This window comes from Mus caroli, chromosome 13 (assembly GCF_900094665.2).
Source record: "Mus caroli chromosome 13, CAROLI_EIJ_v1.1, whole genome shotgun sequence".
Taxonomy (NCBI): Eukaryota; Metazoa; Chordata; class Mammalia; order Rodentia; family Muridae; genus Mus; species Mus caroli.
The window spans coordinates 54,405,184-54,422,651 of record NC_034582.1 but is presented as its reverse complement, the minus strand read 5'-3'; the positions used below and the strand labels follow the sequence as shown (position 1 = coordinate 54,422,651).

At 45.5% G+C, this 17,468-nt stretch overlaps 1 protein-coding gene across 3 annotated transcripts in view; it reads right to left on the bottom strand.

The window, feature by feature from the left end:
• The window catches only part of Ntrk2 (neurotrophic receptor tyrosine kinase 2), a 315,292-nt gene that overhangs the window by 81,145 nt on the left and 216,679 nt on the right, over positions 1-17,468 (bottom strand). For all 3 annotated transcript variants that reach the window (XM_021180131.2, XM_029468409.1, XM_021180130.2), the window contains exon 14: positions 229-359. In XM_021180131.2, coding sequence (XP_021035790.1) covers positions 229-359 — 131 coding nt within the window. The remainder of the gene's footprint in view (positions 1-228; positions 360-17,468) is intronic.

The following is a 17,468-nucleotide window of genomic DNA, read 5'->3' as shown; positions in this document are numbered from 1 at the left end:
GCAGATTGGAGCCCCTCCCCGCACCACACCTCACACCAGAAGCACTTCTGACAGACAGCTGAATGTACCTCTAACGCCCATCTGACTACTCATAAGGATTTCATCTAAAAGCATGTGTCCCTTGGAAGACATCATGTACTCCTGGACTAGCTACTAAAGTATAACAAAATCAAAAGTCCACAGTTTAGTGGACCAGGAACATGGAGATATTATGGAGTGTTCTCTTACCTTCACAGCCACCAGGATCTTATCCTGCTCTGGGCAGAGGTTGTAGCACTCGGCAAGGAAAACTTTCCCGAAGGCTCCTTCCCCAAGCTCTCTCTTCAGAACGATGTTGTGTCTCTTGATGTGCTGAACAACTATAAAACAAAGACACCGGTCACTCAGCAGAGTCCATGAGATTTGCCACATGGTGTGCTGGGCCCTTTCCCTCCCTTCTGAGGTTTTACATTGTTCTGTGGAGGAACTGCAGCATCCACACCTGTGGTGGACAGAGCGGGATCCATTATAGATTCAGCTTTTCATAAAATCCGCATGGCGATCAAAACTGAGTTTTGATGGGAACTCTCCTCCCTGACAATTCATGTGATTCTGGTCTCTGTGAGTCTCTGAGCAATACTGTTCATGGATATAAGGGTGCATATTGATGTCTTGTGAGCTCGTAGCCCTCCACATACCAGAGGCGGAGATTGTGCTCATTAGGAGAGTGTTCTAAAAAGCCAAAGGTGATTCCACTGACCACTTAAATCTGAGATTTAACCCCTTGGCTGTCACATACTTATTGGAAATTAAGTTTCCACTTGATTTACTTTACACACCAGTAAGATGCCAAAAAGCATTCAACTTTTTTTTTTTTACATTTGATTAACATCTTAAATTTTTTTTCCAAATAGGGAAAGGTGGCGAAAGGGTAGTTAAAGCCATAACTAATTTTGTTGTCTTCCAAACTACAGTTGAGAACAGTTTTCTCATGTTGAAACTGAGAGCAGGGGCTGGAGAAATGGCTCAGCTGTTAAGAGCACTGACTGCTTTTCCAGAGGTCCCAAGTTCAATTCCCAGCAACCACATGGTGGCTCACAACCATCTGAAATGGGTTCTGATGCCCTCTTCTGGTGTGTCTGAAGACACAGCTACAGTGTACTCACATATATATATATAAAATCTTTAAAAAGAAAGAAAGAAAAAACTGAGAGCAGAAGATAGAGCTTTTCTTTAGGAAATGGGCTGCTGGCATTGATTGACTGTGTTGTGATTTGGGCATCTGAAAATGTCCTTTGCCAATGTATCGCCTCCAGACACAGTAAATGTCTCTTTTATATTCTGGGTCACAAATAAGGATTTTGTGATTATATTCCTGACAGGGTCTCAGGGTATTCTGCATACTAAATTGATGCCCTACAGATATTACTGCAAGATCTGGTTTCACACATTTGATGACACTCTCTCAGTTAACTGAAGCAAGTCTGCTAAGTATGTAAGCAACAGAGCAGCCCAGTTCTCTGAAAACCAAGGAATGAAAAGTCAGGAATGGGAGATAAGAAACAGTAAATCACAACAAAACCCACAATCTGAAGTTCCCACTCTGTTGAGCTAGTAAGAAATTCTTACAGTTTCCTTCCATGGAACACATCAGGGATTATCCTAATTTGCTCTGCTTTCTGTTTCTCTTGGACAAGCCAAGATGCTCTGCCCATCAAGCCTGTCAACCCAGCAATGCCTCTCTTCCAGCCATGACTCAGCCTTTCAAGCTCCTGTGAACTTCTTGGTTCAGTGCCTGCAATTCCACAAACCCCCATGAACACTTCTCAAGTGAAGGCCACACCCAGCCCTGCTTCTCCCAACAGACTGACACCCGCATGTCTGCTTCACTGTCCTCCTGATACATCTCTTCTGAAGCTTCTCTTAGGGATCCGACAACCAGCATCCCCTCTGCTTTGCCCTTACTGACATCTTGGATTCTCTGATCACCCAAACAAACACCTGCCTCCCATGTTCACACGGCCTCTTTTGGGTCTCCTGGGTCTCCTGACACCTTCTATCTCAGAGCTCAGGTAATGGAGAGATCCAGGAACTTGCCTAAGCCCTACACATACACCAGGCTGTTGTCTTCCCCTATCCCCCTCGGTAGTGAAGAGTCCACACTTATAGAGGAGAGACTTGGTTTGGTTGTTGGTAAGACTCTAGGTTTAATGTTCCTAGGACAGAGAGAATTTGTCAGGGAAGAAAGTGCTTCACCTGGGTTTCATTTTCCTTTCAATTCATTCTCTTACGGGGCACTATAATCAATTGCTTCATTTCCCTTAAAATTTCCCAAGTTGGGTAGCTGGAGGACTCCTGGATGAGTAAGTGTCTGTCCTGTAAGCAGAAGAAGTCTCATTTGCTCCCTTCCTCTGAAATCAGTTACCCTCAGGTTTTCACTTTGGGAACTTGGGTTAAATCACTGCAAATTCAACATTAAGAATTAAATTAGGATCAGCAAGATGCCCCCAGAGGCTAAGAACAAGCCTGACAAGCTGAAGATGATGCCTGTGACCACATGATGGAAGGAAAGAACTGGTTCATTAATGTTGTCCTCTGACCTACACACATACACCCACACATACACACCCACACGCACACGCACACGCACGCACACACACACACACACATGCATGCACACATGCATGCACACATACACACACAAATAAGTAAATACATAAATAAATGCAAAAATAAAAAAGATTCCCAGCTCCCCCATGAATTGCTTTTTTTTTTTTTTTTGAAGGGAAACTCAAGTCAATAGTTGGCTTTGCAAAGTTTCATGGAAAAAAGTTTCTTTGAAATGTATTCAGTTCCTTTGCCCCCACTCCCTGGTCCCCAAGGAGATATCATTGATGGAATTTTCCAGACTGGAAATTTGGTGTCCTTGGTCATTTGCCTCATGGGGAGTAGAAAGGAGCTGCTTTTCAGTATTATATTGCAATGGTATTATCGTCAATGAGAATGATGCATCAGGCCACAAAGCACTTGTCCCAGCTCAGCCTGCTGCCTGCCTCAGAACGCTAAAATTCAATTCTTGCTATAGATTCCTGCCCCCCAGATGTAAAAATATTATGCACATACAAAGACAATAAAGTATCAATCCATGTCCATATCCATTATTGCTGAATCTAAAACTAATAAAGATATAAATAACTATAGCTCTGTCCACTTAAGGTCTCAAGCAGGAAATGTATCTTTCCCATTTCCAGGATAATGACATTTCTTAGAAACCTTGGCCCCATGGACAAGCGTCCCCAGCACATGGGACTTAAAATGAATGCCATTGAGTGCCCTACTTATGCCAAGAACGAAGTGACCTGATGTCTCTTTCTCTCTCTCAATGTCTCTTTCTCTCTCTCTCTCTCTGTCTGCCTCTTCCTCTCTCAAATATTTATAGGTCTCAGGAGATGCCAACCAGAAGTGGGGACTTGCACTGGGGACACTCTAACCCTCCTAGTTCCCAGGTCCTCGGTGCTGAAGTGCTCAGCAGTGGAATCTGTAGGCTCAACATTGTAGCAGGAGACAGCTTTGTCACTGACAAAAAAGCAAAAATAGACATTTCACGGTGACTACCCTCTCTACTAGACATGCTTCAGACTGCTACACTGTTCTGTAAAGCTCTGAACATCCCAGAGTGAGCAATTTTATTATATTAGGAAACTGCCCCACACCACAAAACATGAAAGTGAAAACAGAATATACAGTCATATATGGTTGACAGTAGTTGGAGGCTATCTCAATGTACATGCACATGCGGCTATCTCAGTGTACAACAGCATATGGAGGTAGGAGAATGTCCCCAACAGTCAGAAGTTCATCAAGTAAAGCATGCGAATGATCTTTTAGATTTTCATCTACATTTTTATTCTCTTATGAGTTGGCACTAAACTTAAAAATAAATATCATCACAGACACAAAGTGCTTAGACCACAAAAGACTAACTGTTTGCAGATTACTCTATTGTTGAAATGGGACACACACCAGCACTGAGCCATCCTCAAGGAGTCCTTACCAAAACTAAAAACCCCAATGTACCCTGCCATCAATGAACTTTCACAGCTTGCAGAGTGAGGTCAAAAGCCACATCTATTTTACAGATGACATCACAGTTAATCGACTCCCGTGTGCTCACAGAGAATCCACTTGCTTGTATGTTCCCAAACGTGGTTCCCAGTGCAAACAGGGAAGAGGTGCCCACTACATGCTGACTGTTCTTCTGGGCCAGAGGGTATGTGGGAAATTAGGATGGTCATCACTCTTCATGATAGTCTGCCAGGGCATTCTTACCTCCGTTTTTACACTCAACAAAAAGAAAGGGTTCTGACAAGCTAAATAACTCATCCAAGAGTCTACAGTTAGGAACAGGGAGGCTCACGCTCTTTTTCACTTTGACACTATCTGTCTTCAGTCTTCTAATGAAAACCAAACTGAAGGAAAGAACACAGGTTTTGCTTTGCCAACTTGTGGAGCCATAGGCCTACTCTCCTCAATTTAATTCAACAAACTATGATTAAACACCTACTACTAGTGCATTTGCCTAGCACCAAGAAAGGGGATGAGTGTATTATTATTCCTGTTTGCAAGAAGCTCATAGGCTGAAGGTGTGGATGTCTATGGTATGGTCAACTTACATGCCTGCTTTGCTCACAAAATACTCTGTGTACTGGAGCGAGCATGAAGAAAGACTAAAACTCAAGGAACGAATCCAGTCAAACGAAGTGGGATCAAAAGCTAAGCCAAGGTACCAAGGAATGAAGCTGTCCAGCTTCGATTGCCCCACATGGTTAGTAAGCCTAAGGCAAAACCTAACTCTAACTTCAGTGCTGAAGAAAACCAAAGACCAACATAATTGTAAAAGTTTAGGCTTGATAACGTAAAAAGCATAGACGACTCCCTCTGTGAAGTAAAATTTCCAAGGACTAAGACAAGGTGATTTTACAAGGGATTAGCCCAGTGATTGATGTCCCTTCCTCTGGCCTCATGGTAAGTAGTGATTTTGCTAAGAAGAGTTCTCTGAGCAGAGATCAGTGAAAAAGATGAATGTAGGGGGCTGGAGAGAGGCTCAACGGTTAGGAGTACTTACTGCTCGCCCTCACATGGCAGCTCACAACCATCCAAAACACCTTTTAGTTCCTAGAAATCTAACCCCCTTTTCTGGCATCCTCAGGCATGCATGTGGTGCACCTACATACATGCAACAGAAACACCCATATATGTTTCACTAAAATAAACATTTTTCAATGAAATAAATATAAAACACAAAAGCTATCCTTGGCCTAGGCTTTGTGCAGGAAATCCACACCGTCTTGGTAGCAGCATAATCTATGAACCTAAGCCTGTGGGTACACACAAAGACACTTTGGGTTTGAAGTTAACAAATGTATGTAATTCCCATGAACCTGCTACTGGGTCTAGTTCACACTAGAGGATCACAACTCTTACATGGGTGAATAAAAGTGTGGATATGTAGAAATGGGCATGCTACTAAGAAAGAGGTAATAACAGTGGAAATCAGCATGGAAGCGGGGGAAGGAAGAGGAAGGAGGAGGAGAAGGAGGAAGAGACAAGTTGGGTGTGTTTAAGAAGTCATGATTTGTCATATTACCCCAAAATAGCAGCAGGTGATACAGTACGAAGGGCTGAGTGGGGCACGGATGCCACAGATAGCTCCCATGCAGAAGGATTCTCATACCAAGACGTAGGGAGTTGAAGATAAATGACTTTGCTGTGCTAAGCTTCCATTTCCTCATCTTCAAATGATTGATTTGGGGCTAAATGGCATCTTGGGATTTCTCCAGGACATGCATTCTATAATCAATCTATGGTTTATGGTAATCTATCCATATATCAATCCATCAGTAATGAATCTATCTATCTATCTATCTATCATCTATCAATCATCTATCTTTCTATATATCCATCTATCATCTATCTTTCTTTCCATCCATCTTTCTATCTATCTTCTATCTATCTATCTATCTATCTATCTATCTATCTATCTATCTATCTACCTATCTATCTACCTATCTATCTACCTATCCATTTATCTATCATCTATGTATCTTTCTATCTACCTATCATCTATCTATCTATCTATCTATCTATCTATCTATCTATCTATCTATCTATCTATCTACCTATCTAAACTACACACCCACCTATCCATCCATCCAACCATCCATCCATCCATCCATCCTTCCATCCATCTATCCATCCATTCATCCATCCTTCCACCATGTCACTCACCTATCCATTTATCATCTCAGTTTACAGAGGTGAAGCAGGTCTTTGTGCATAGGGAAGAAGCAGTGCACACTCCATTAACAAAGTTATTGTGGCATCTAGGGAGCTCTGCAAAGCCCTCTGTTATGAGGTTGGAGAAAGACTGAGGGTGGGCTCGATCATCTTTCTTTCCCTTCCTAGGTCCTTTGTCCTTCATGAGCATAAGAGTCCAGCATGGTCAGCTGTCATCAGCTCTGCTATCCACTGGTCCCAAAGGGAGCAGATGATGTCACCAAGAATTAATTCTCAAAGAATGTGAGGAAGGACAGGCAAAGACAGAGGAGATCCAAGAGTATTCATCAGAGGCAGGAGACAGGACTTTGGATGATGCTAGGCAGGCAAGAAGGCAGACAACCATGGATGGAGTGGTGGAGAGGAAGATGCTTACAGACCACCCCGTGGAGGCTTTGGGGCAACAAAGGGAAGGATTGGGGGCAGACAGACCAATCTAGAGATGGCCGGTAATGCCGGGTGGGGGTGGGGGGAGCCAGGAGGAGTTTTAAGATTTGGAGTGTATGCAAATTAAGAGGGATGATGGAAGATAAAATTTAAGTGAGCACCAAAAAAGAAAGGACAGGTAGGACAGAATGGAGGAGAACTAGATTGTGGAGATAACAGCAGAGTCCCAGGGCTCTAGAAGTAACAGGAAATTCCCAGGGCAGGTACATTGAGTACAGGGCAGGGATGGGGTACTGAAAATAGCAGATATTTCCAGTGAACCACCGAACTGACAATTGGAAGGATTTTGCCTTAAGCCCCAATATAACAACAGGCCACTGAGGACTGAGCAGGGCTCCCAAAACCTTGTGAAGTACAAGGCCTCTGAGTTCCCAGAGTCAAGCCTTGCACCAGGTACAGTAAAGGATGAGGCAGACTCTTGCAATGGTTTAACCTTCCTGGGAGGACATCTGGAACCTGCTTGGATGGTTTTTGCAGCATCCACTAGCATCAGCAAAGCACCTTTCATCCCAGACTCAATTCCAGCACCCTCAGAGTGGCGGTGGCAGAGGGAGCTGCGTTCCACATAACCCCAGCGTCACAGCAGGTGAAATGGTGGAGTGATTTGAAGTTAAATGCAATTTCTTGGCAGAATTAGGCAAGGGGGGGGGAGCCCTAGAAAATTTTCAAGCTGTTAGACTGAAATGAACGCCACCCTTCAAAATACACAGACGGTACATCCTTCGCTTTGACATCACCGAACAGCCAAAATTATATCTGTTCCACACACTGGCATGTGGCAGAATTGGATTGATTTGCCCTGACAGCTCTCCCTGCTGGGACAATACTTGTCAGTCAGCCCCGGCAATGTTTGTATTTTCAAAAATCATTATGCAGAATGATTGCACGGGATCCTGGCAGGTAGGCCAGACAGTCTTCTCTTCACGCCCCTCCGACTCTGTACCCTTGAACTCTGACATTCTTCCTACCTCCCAAGGCCTCCAAACTTCCTGTGACATGCTGCTCGCTGCCTCCTCTCGGGCTGTGCACATCAAACTCCATTTGTGGCTCCACTCTGGTGTCTGTTTCGCCTCTGGCTCCCCCTACTCCTTGCCTTCCTTGTGGGCATGATCAATAGCCTCTTAAACCTTTCTGATTGGCTTTAGTAAAAGAGCAGTCCTTTTCCAAAGTACCTACAAGAGGATGCGTGGGGGATGTTTTGACTCTGCCACGTGATCAGTCAAGAGCAACTGTGATGTAAATATTTGAGCATCCTTCTCCTTGCACATACTGCTCTAGTAAGGGGGAGGGGCCAGGCAAGAAGTACATAGGTAACACAGTACAGTCAGAATGCTGTGTAACTGGGCACTCAGGCAAGACTTAGTAGGTCACCAGAGTCAATTTTGAGCCTTCAGGTTGGAACCCTCATGATGAGAGTTCTAAACAAAGCACCATGCTTGTGTGTGGAATATGATCAGCTCAAAACCTGGGGTCTATTCCACACACAAGCATGGTGCTTTGTTTCCAGAAGTGTTTAAGGAGTTCATCCATGAAGATATCCGCTCCCCACATAACAGCGTTACAAACAGACAGACGACAGACAGACAGACAGGCATGCTCTACTCAGCAGCCCAAACCCTCCTTGTCTTGAGTCTGCTTCTAAGCTTGTGCTTCTGGGAGCTTCCACAGCAGAGGGAATGTTTCTGAGTTGAGAGCAGACTTGTGTGAGTTATGGCAGCCGGGTGCCCTTGCTCTCTGTCTTATGATAAAGGCTTCTGTCATCTGTTACCAGGAAAACCTCCAAACCCTGCAGTCAGTGTTTCAAATCCTACTCGGAGGGATAGAGATAAAAAGTGTACAGCTAGGACATCATTATCTAAACACACAGGTTCAGAAAAGAGCATAGCTCTACCCACAGGGCTCCGTGGTCCTCTCGGGGTTTCTGTAAAGGGTCAGACCAATTAGCTGCTCCTGGTTCCTTAGTTTGCGGAAGTCTTGTGTAGAAACTGTCCCCTCTTGAAAGTGCTCTTCTGAAGGGAGCAGCTCAGCCTAGGGGATTAACATTGGGTCCTTTCATTTCAGTGTGACTTAAGGATTGATGTGGCGTAAAACACTGGAGTTCTCTCAGTGATGGTGAGATGAAGAAACTGATTCAACACCAAGCCATTGTTGAAGTGTCCGGACAGCTGCAGCTAAAATCATCAGGTGATTGGCTCTGGTTCCACAGTCCTGACATAGCACAGCAGAAGTCGGTGGGTTTCACACTGGTGAGGTGAACATGTGTGTTTGCCTCCATTCAAAACTGTGTAGTCAGCCAGAAGTGGACATTCACTCCAGGGGGTGAGATGTCTCAGCAACTTTTTTTTTTTTTAAAGAAACAAGGTGGTGGTCAAGGCCATTCTGGGCCACATAGTAAGAAGTCATTTTAAAGATTGATTTATTTATTTTATGTATATGAGTACACTGTAGCTATACAGATGGCTGTTAGCCATCACGTAGTTGCTAGGACCTCTGCTCACTCTAGCCCTCCTTGCTCCAGCCCAAAGATTTATTATCATATCTAAGTACTCTGTAGTTGTCTTCAGACTTACCAGAAGAGGGCATCAGATCTCATTATGGATGGTTGCGAGCCACCATGTGGTTGCTGGGATTTGAACTCAGGACCATTGGAAGAGCAGTCAGTGCTCTTAACCGCTGAGCCATCTCTCCAGCCCCATCAGCAGCGTTCTAAGCAAGCTGCCACAGGGTTCCCGTGCTGGTGTGAAGAACATGGGTGAGACGTGTCCTACTCAGATGTTCCAGGAAGAGACTGCGATGGAGCATGACTCTCCAGTGAGGCGCGGCCAGCAAGAGCATTGGTGTGGAAAGGGGAAGGTAAGGAAAGGGGTTAAATAGAGGGAGGGATGGGGGACCTGGTGCCAGTACCTCCCCAGCTTCAGTCCAGCAGGGGATCCGATAACTCATCACTTATCCCAGCTCCAGGATGGGCCTCAGTCCCACTGCTGTCCTGCATTGGGGGGAATCTGACTTCTGAGGAGCATCGAGCTGTCTGCAAAGAGGAGGGGGGCGGGGCCAAGCATGTTTTATCACTTCTCTGCTACAGGCTCCCACCTAAAAGTACCCCAGCCAACCAACCAATGGCGCAGTGCTAACTGACTGGCATGTTACTGGCCCTGTATGGTTATAAGTCATCTAGTGCTCTATACACTGATGGCAGCAAGGTTCACGCCCACTGAGGTATGATACTTCTACTTCTAAAAGAAGGATTTCTGAAAAGCAGCCTGTCACATTAATCTGGTGATAGCCTGGTGTATCTTGTGTCCCGCTTGGCTTTTGACTGTATGAGGAGGCTAAACTGTGTGAGGGGTCATCACAAATACCCCCCTCAATCCCTGCCCCCCTCACAATTATCACACGTCAGATTTGCTTAAGGCAGGCATTTCTGTCATGACTGACAAAGGATTCCAGAAGACACAAAGTCCTCCTGAGGAGGTGTCCCTCTGTCTCATGGCTGTGCACAGGAAGGCAGTGTGATGTACTAGAATTCAGTGTGGCAAACAGAGATGAACCACCCTGCCTACACACGAAGCAGTGAGTAGGATGTGGGTAAATGCTGTGGAGTAAAGCATCCTGAGGGCAGAGACCCAGGTCCAGTGGTGAGGACAAAGAGAAGAATGTATGAGATGGAAACCTCATGTCATTCACAACCACTGGCTGACTACATCCCTTCTAGTCAGTCCCCTTTGTGCCTGCCCCTTTGAATCCTTTACTGTCCCTGAAACACTACTCTAAGCTCATGAGGCGCTACTGAGAACTTACCGCATCGTTCTAAATGAAAAGCGCTCAGAACAACAAAAACGTTCCATAAATGTTATATGGCGTGGCCACCAGTATTGGGCAGTTTGGCACTCAGGATCCTACAGTGCCTTACGGATGTATTTTATTGGTTCCCTTTCATGTTAAATATCACAGACAAGCCACAATCATCATGGGGCCCCCTGTTCACGCAGCGCTTCAAAGCTTGTAAAGAACTCTCCTTTGACTATTTTATGTCGACATTAAAACAACTCTGTGTGCACACTGTGAAAATCTCCAGAGCCCTACTTTACAGCTGAGGATATGGAGGTTTAAAGGGGTCACGGGCTCGTTTCTACCATCAGAGCCTGACCCCCCAGTCTGCCTTTGGGAAGTTCAATGTTCAATGAGACCGGCATGATGAGTATTCTGGAGATGAAGATCAAGATAGTAAAACAAACAAACAAATGTTTTTGGAGACAAAATCTGTAGATGAAACATGGGGAGATGCCGGTGTGGGAATCATTTGTCTACTAGAAGGATTTAAACTCAAGGAAGGAAAAAAAAAACCTATCCAGAGATAACTACTAAAAAGGCTTTGTGAATAATAGCTCCTTACCTGGGGCATGGGAAAGCATGCATTTGAATAGGTGGAGACCTCTAGGTGATGGGGCAAGGTCCCACAGAGGTGTGGTCCAGTGGTTGAGAAAGAACCGATCCCAGAGAGGATCCCAGAGAGGGACATTTGCATGAGTAGCATAGACTGCACCACACAAGTGGATGAGAGCCATCAAGGGCTTTGGGATGACCAGGGGACACTTGGTAGCAATGAGCACATGTGTTTAATGAAAGCAGAAGGGGAGAGAGTGGCAGATATGTGGCTGCACGGGAGAGAGCATAGTTACAGTGTTCTAGATGACTGTGGTAGCAAGGTAAACACAGGGCTGCTATAAATCCCACTGAGAAGGCTAGGCTGACTCCATGACAAGCCTCAACTTAGCAGCTCAGGAGACTAGGCCTAAATCTCTGTTTCCAAGAACTGGGAACATCCAGGCAAGTCCAGGCAAGGATGGACGATGGGTGAGCAGCAGTTTCCAGACCTCCCCAGCAGGTTCATAGCCCCATGTCTGGGTAACCGAATGCCTGTAGAAATGGACCCAACAGATTAACATAGGGGTCACCTACCCTGGGATTCCCTAATGTACTTTAAATCAGGCCTGTGAGCTCACTTGGGTGTCTGTCTATCTTGGTAGTGGGGAGACCCCAGCATGCTGGGCTTCTGCAGAATAAAACACTCTCTGCGTCCACATACTATTTGAGTCTGAGTGTCGCTCTTTGGTGAATCATGGACCCTGACACTCTGAGCTATACTATTATTTAATAGTCAGAGCAAAATGATTATTGACTCAGTTATGATAACTCTCAGAAACAAATCACCTTTAAAACAGTGTCCTCTCAGCCACACTGTCAGATTGAAGGATACGGAATTGTCAAAGAGCTCATTAAAGTTCACATAAGTTGAACGTGAAGGAGCCCCGATTCCATCCCTTCATTTTCCATCGAAGAAACTTCTCAAGTAAAAGTGCGACAGGCCCTGCTTGCCCAAATACGTGTGCAGGTACTTGTGAACTCACGACAGGTGAGTCTATGTCCCTGAAGTCAGAGGATGTCAGGCAGCACCTTTCACTGGGCCTATAGCGGCTTCTTGAGAGAGTCAGGGATGGGATGAGAGCTGATGCAGAGAAGCCCCTCCTTCACCCCATCTCCAGGAGTGGAGCAGAGGTAGAAGTCTGGAGCAGAGGGGATGGTGCTATGGTAAGAGTGGTCTCTGGTCTATGTTGATGTGCTTGGAAGACAGCCACGGGGGGTAACATCAGCTGAGATGATGAGAGCGTCCCTCCATGAGGGCCTTAGTAATGCTATTTTTAAAATGGAAGAGAGATCAAAACAGGCAACTTGGTCCATCACTCTATCTAGAGAGAAGTGGATCTCCTGAGTGAATGTGTGCTGTTGGTGTGGGCACGATGGCCCTGTCAAGGACCCCATGCCTGGGCCCCATGATGCTCACAGGGATGACAAAACACTGAGTTTCTAGGGTGCTGTGACATCTCCATCTGACAGCCCAGCCCACCCAATCCCAGCTTTCCTGTACTCCATGTGTCTGTTATTTCTTCATTCCCTCACGGCCCCTCCTGTTGATTCCTGAAGTGGAGCAAGGCTGTGCATGGTCTTTGTCTTGTTACAGCGTAGCAAGAGACCCTCAGCAGCTGACAGCCCCTGCTTCTAGAAGTCCAGCCTCCACCGCATTGAGATAAATAAACCTCTATTCTTTAAAGCACACAGCTGGTCTCCAGGTTGGTGTGACAGCAGCAGAAAATGGACTAAGACAGATGAAAAACCTAGGTCCTAGTACTCCACTGCACAGCCTTCTCCCAGCCGTGGTACTTCATGCTACCTTTCCAGCAGCCATGTTTTCTGCTGTCCCAAAGCAAGCAGGCTAATCCCCGAGCTGGAGGTCTTCTTTAGGGTGGCCAGTGGGTTTGTATTCCTGATCACACTGGCATGGTATCTACAGCTTCCGTTTTTGTAACTTGAATTCATTTGGGATTTTAATTAAGGTCCATTTCCCCTTTAAATTTCAATAGCTGGTCTGTAACTCCACTAACTCTTTGGCATGCAGGCATCACACACGCATACTAACCACCTCACTTGACTTTGGCATGTGGGCTTCACGCACGCACCAGCCACCTCACACACGGTGCCAACAGCTGCTTGCCAGTCAGTGAAGTCATATCACCCCGAGACAGGGATGTGCGAAATGAGCTGCCTGGCAGAGGCCCGCACCATGGAATGAATGCAAACAGGATTCTCCCTCCCAAGGTTTGCTCTTTAGTTGGCTCATGACCCAGAAGCAAGAACAAGCTTCCCTCGGTGCAGAGCCCTGTTGAGGGAAGAGCCCTGTCTGTTGATTGTCATTAAATGTGATCACAGCCACACGAAACTGTCATCCCTGAATTTACACTGGTCGGACAAGGCAGACTACCTGCTGTCATCAAAGTGTGCTGGGATACCTTCCTTCCACCACGGCGGAAATGCTCCCAGCAGTTCCAGAAACAGAACTCCCCAGGCAAAGACACTGGAGTCGGAGCGGTCGGGAGCCGTGAGGACTGCGGACAAGATTAGTCCTCATCAGTGTGTGAAGCACACCATCCATCTCCCTTAGCCAGTCTGCTGTGGCGTTCCCTGCCAGGTGACTGCTGCTGGAGCCAAAAAGCTGCCTGCCCCACTGGCTCTACCACTGCACGTGGGTACAGCTGTCACTCCATCAGAAGGACATCTATCCCATACCCAGGTGAGACTCAGAAATGGTGACTGATGCCAGGTCCTTAAACACTTCATGGTATTTCATAGGGATCCAGGACTTGGTATAAACAAGAACCTCTGAAACAGGGGTGCTGGTTTGAGACCAACCTGTGTGCGTGGTGCCTAATGGTGTATAGTGTCTCCCATGACATCGCCACACTATCCTGGAGGACTTCGGTGTTCCCAACATTATGTGTCTGTTCCAAACCGATCAGAGCAAAACAGTAGACTTGAGTGTTTAAATAAGAAATGCTCCCTGAGTGTCCGAAGAGCCGTCGGCAACTGCAGAGGGAGGCAGAGTCAGCTCTTGGACGTTGTCCTGGGAGGCTACCCACCCTACACTAGATGGTTCTGCACCAGTGCATGCACAGGTGGACTTGATAACATATGGGGTTGGGAAGGGAAAGCGATGAGGGAACAGGGCAGGGATTGGACGGAGAAGGATGGAGGCGGAGTCAATCAAACGTGTTGTATGCATGCGTAAAATTATTAAACAATCCTGACACCAATGGAAATAAATAATAAAAAGAAAACGAAACGAGAGGAAAAGTGCAGGGTACCATGGCGGCTGGAGACTGGGAGGTAATTTGCTGAAACAGGAGAAGCTCCCTGTGACAGACTCCACACATAAGTGAGCTGGCAGGCCTAACTAATTAGCAACAATTAATTTTATGGTAGGAGCAAGAACACATGTATTATGTTCTATAAACGCTTAATAAATGTCACCATAAGTCACTCCCATCTCACCCTGAAACTCAACTTGCAAGCAGGATGACTCTAAACCTTCCAGAATTAACAAAATACATCAGCTGGGTCTTGATTTTTGTTATCAAAGAAATACCCTCCAACTCCCTCCCCACCTGGCCAGGCACTAGTCTCTGCTGCTGGATCTTATAAGCCGCACCAGGCTCGGGTACACTTTGGACCTTATGTGATAGAGGAAGCTCACAGGGGATCTGCCCCAGGTAGCAGGATCTGTTGCATCACTCTGGATCTGGTATCCTGTGTGTCTGGAATGAGCTCCTAGGCTAAACTATGCAACCTTCTATCCACTGGAGTGCCCTGTAGAACATCTTGGAACTTAGTGATTTGAGGTTTGATTGGTGATGTCTACTAGGCACGGGGATGAAGGACCCTTTTGTTGTATGTTTGTTTTTATCACCATGACTGTTCCTTTCTGTTGATGAGTTGTCTTCAGTTCCTTGGGCAGCATATTAGCTCTCTTCTGAGGAGAACCCACCTGAAGCTTAATCATGTCCTGAGGGCGCCATTTTGGAATGTTCCACCCTCTTTCATACTTCTGAGGCTTTCTATGGGATGTTACTTTTGTGAGGTCAAAGTAACTGTGATAGGGTTAGCTGTGCTCTCAGTCCTTCACTTTGTCACTACCCAGTGGTGAGACCAGCATTTATTGGAATAAAGATAGACCTGACCACATCAGTTGACTAAGGACAATTTCTGAACCTGCTTATTCTTCATCTCCTTCCATTAGCCTCTGGGCTGTCCAGCCTGCTGATGTAAATCCAGTCACCTCCTTCACTACCAAGTATGTCCTGCTTAGCAGAACATGTCTCCATTGATTTGGTATAAACACGATGCCAGTTTAAAAAATAAATAAATAAGGAAAAGAGCTTTGGCTCAGGTGATCAGAGAATATCAAGAGAGAGAGAGCCAGTGTTCAGGGGTTTAGCTACAATGCCTGGTAGTCAGAGAAGGGCAAAGTGGAGAATTAGGGCTTCTATAGCTCCAGAGAGTGACAAGCACCCTTCACTTCATAGTGACCATAGATAATAATTGAGGAGCCTAGACTCACATCTCTGCCCATCTTCTTCCTGGGCTAACAACATAGGAAGCCAAGTGGAGGGTCATTCTATTTGCCACCATGTCAAGGCAATAAGACCACTTTATTTACACTACTTCCTCAGGGAAGCTATTGAGAGAGAAATAACAGGTTATCTCTACCCTTCCCAACAAGGGGACATCGGAGGTGACATGCTCTACCCTTCCCAACAAGGGGACATCAGAGGTGACATGCTGGGGACCCGCAACTTTTACATAAACTCAGCACAATGAAGAGATGCCCATTCCATGAAAACAAGACTGGGGAGAACTTAGGTTTTCACCCAACCTGGCAGACCCAAGGTACATGCCATCCTAGCATGACTTCAGCAGACGCTGGGGGAAACTGAAGGAGCACTGAGCCTCATTCAAAGACCCCAAAATGCCCAGGTTCCAATAAATGGAAGAAATAAAAAGAACTCTCATACAATGAAGACCCAGAATAATCAGAAACTAAATTGTAAAAGCCAGCAGATGTCTAGCCAGAAAGGCATCCGTGTCAAGGTGGTGTGACAAGGGTCTGAAGGCAGCCAGAAGAAGCTAGCAAGGAGACACAGTGTGCTTGAAAAAGTCAGGACAGGTACATTCCAGCCAAGAAGGGAAAACCAGAGGAGAAGCCAGGTTTAAGTTTTAGAAATAAAAAAAGGACAGTCATCAAATTTAAAACTAATAAATAGATAGGACTATAAAATCAAAGAGACATGGAGGGTAGAGAGAAATACAATAAGATAAAAATGTAACAAATCTGAATAATAAAAAGAACCAGACTGAAAAGAAACATTGGGGAACTATTGCATCCTTACCTGGTACTTAACAGTGATAGCAAAGCATCCTGATAGTAGGAAGAAGAAGAGGAGGAGGAGAAGGGAGAAGAAGAGGAACAAAATAATAACAACAGCAGCAGCAACAATGGCTGGAAATGTAGCTGAAGACACAACTGCCAAGGCTTCATTTTTCAGATAAAATAAGTAAGCATGAAAGTTAGAGGAGTTAACTCCAAGCAAGATGAACCAATGCACCAAAAAGATTATGATAAAACTTCTGAAATGTAAACATACACATGAGAGGTAAAATGCAGGGATGCTTTGTAAGTAAAAGAGCTTGCCATGCAATTCTGATGACCTGTGTTGGAACGCACAGATTCAGGTAAAAGCTGGATGCACAGCATGAACATCTGTCTGCCATGCGTTCTTGTGGGAAGACGAGAGGCAGAGTCAGGAGAATCCCTGAAAGATCATAGCCCAGCTCGTCTGGTTCTCACAGTGGTAAACGACAAAATAAAATCATGTTTCAAACAAGGCAAAAGACAAAGACCAACATGGAGAGATACAGGGTTGTCCTCCGACTTCCACATGGACACAATGGAATGGACAGAGAGAGAGAGAGAGAGAGAGAGAGAGAGAGAACAAGGAGAGAGACAGATGCTTAAGTAATAAAGGAAAACCCATGTAAATAACACCATCTTTCTCATAAGAAACCATGGACTCCAGAGTAGGGCAATGACAAATTTTAGCAATGAAAAAATAAGCTGTTCTGCGTGGATTATTTTATTTCATGCTTATGAGCATTTGCTAGTACACACATATGTGACTGTGTATGTGCAGCATTCATGGAGGTCGAAAAATGGTATTAGATCCCAAACTGGACTCATGTGCGCTGAGAACCAAGCACAGGTCTTCTGTGAGAGAGAGAGAGAGAGAGAGAGAGAGAGAGAGAGAGAGAGAGAGAGA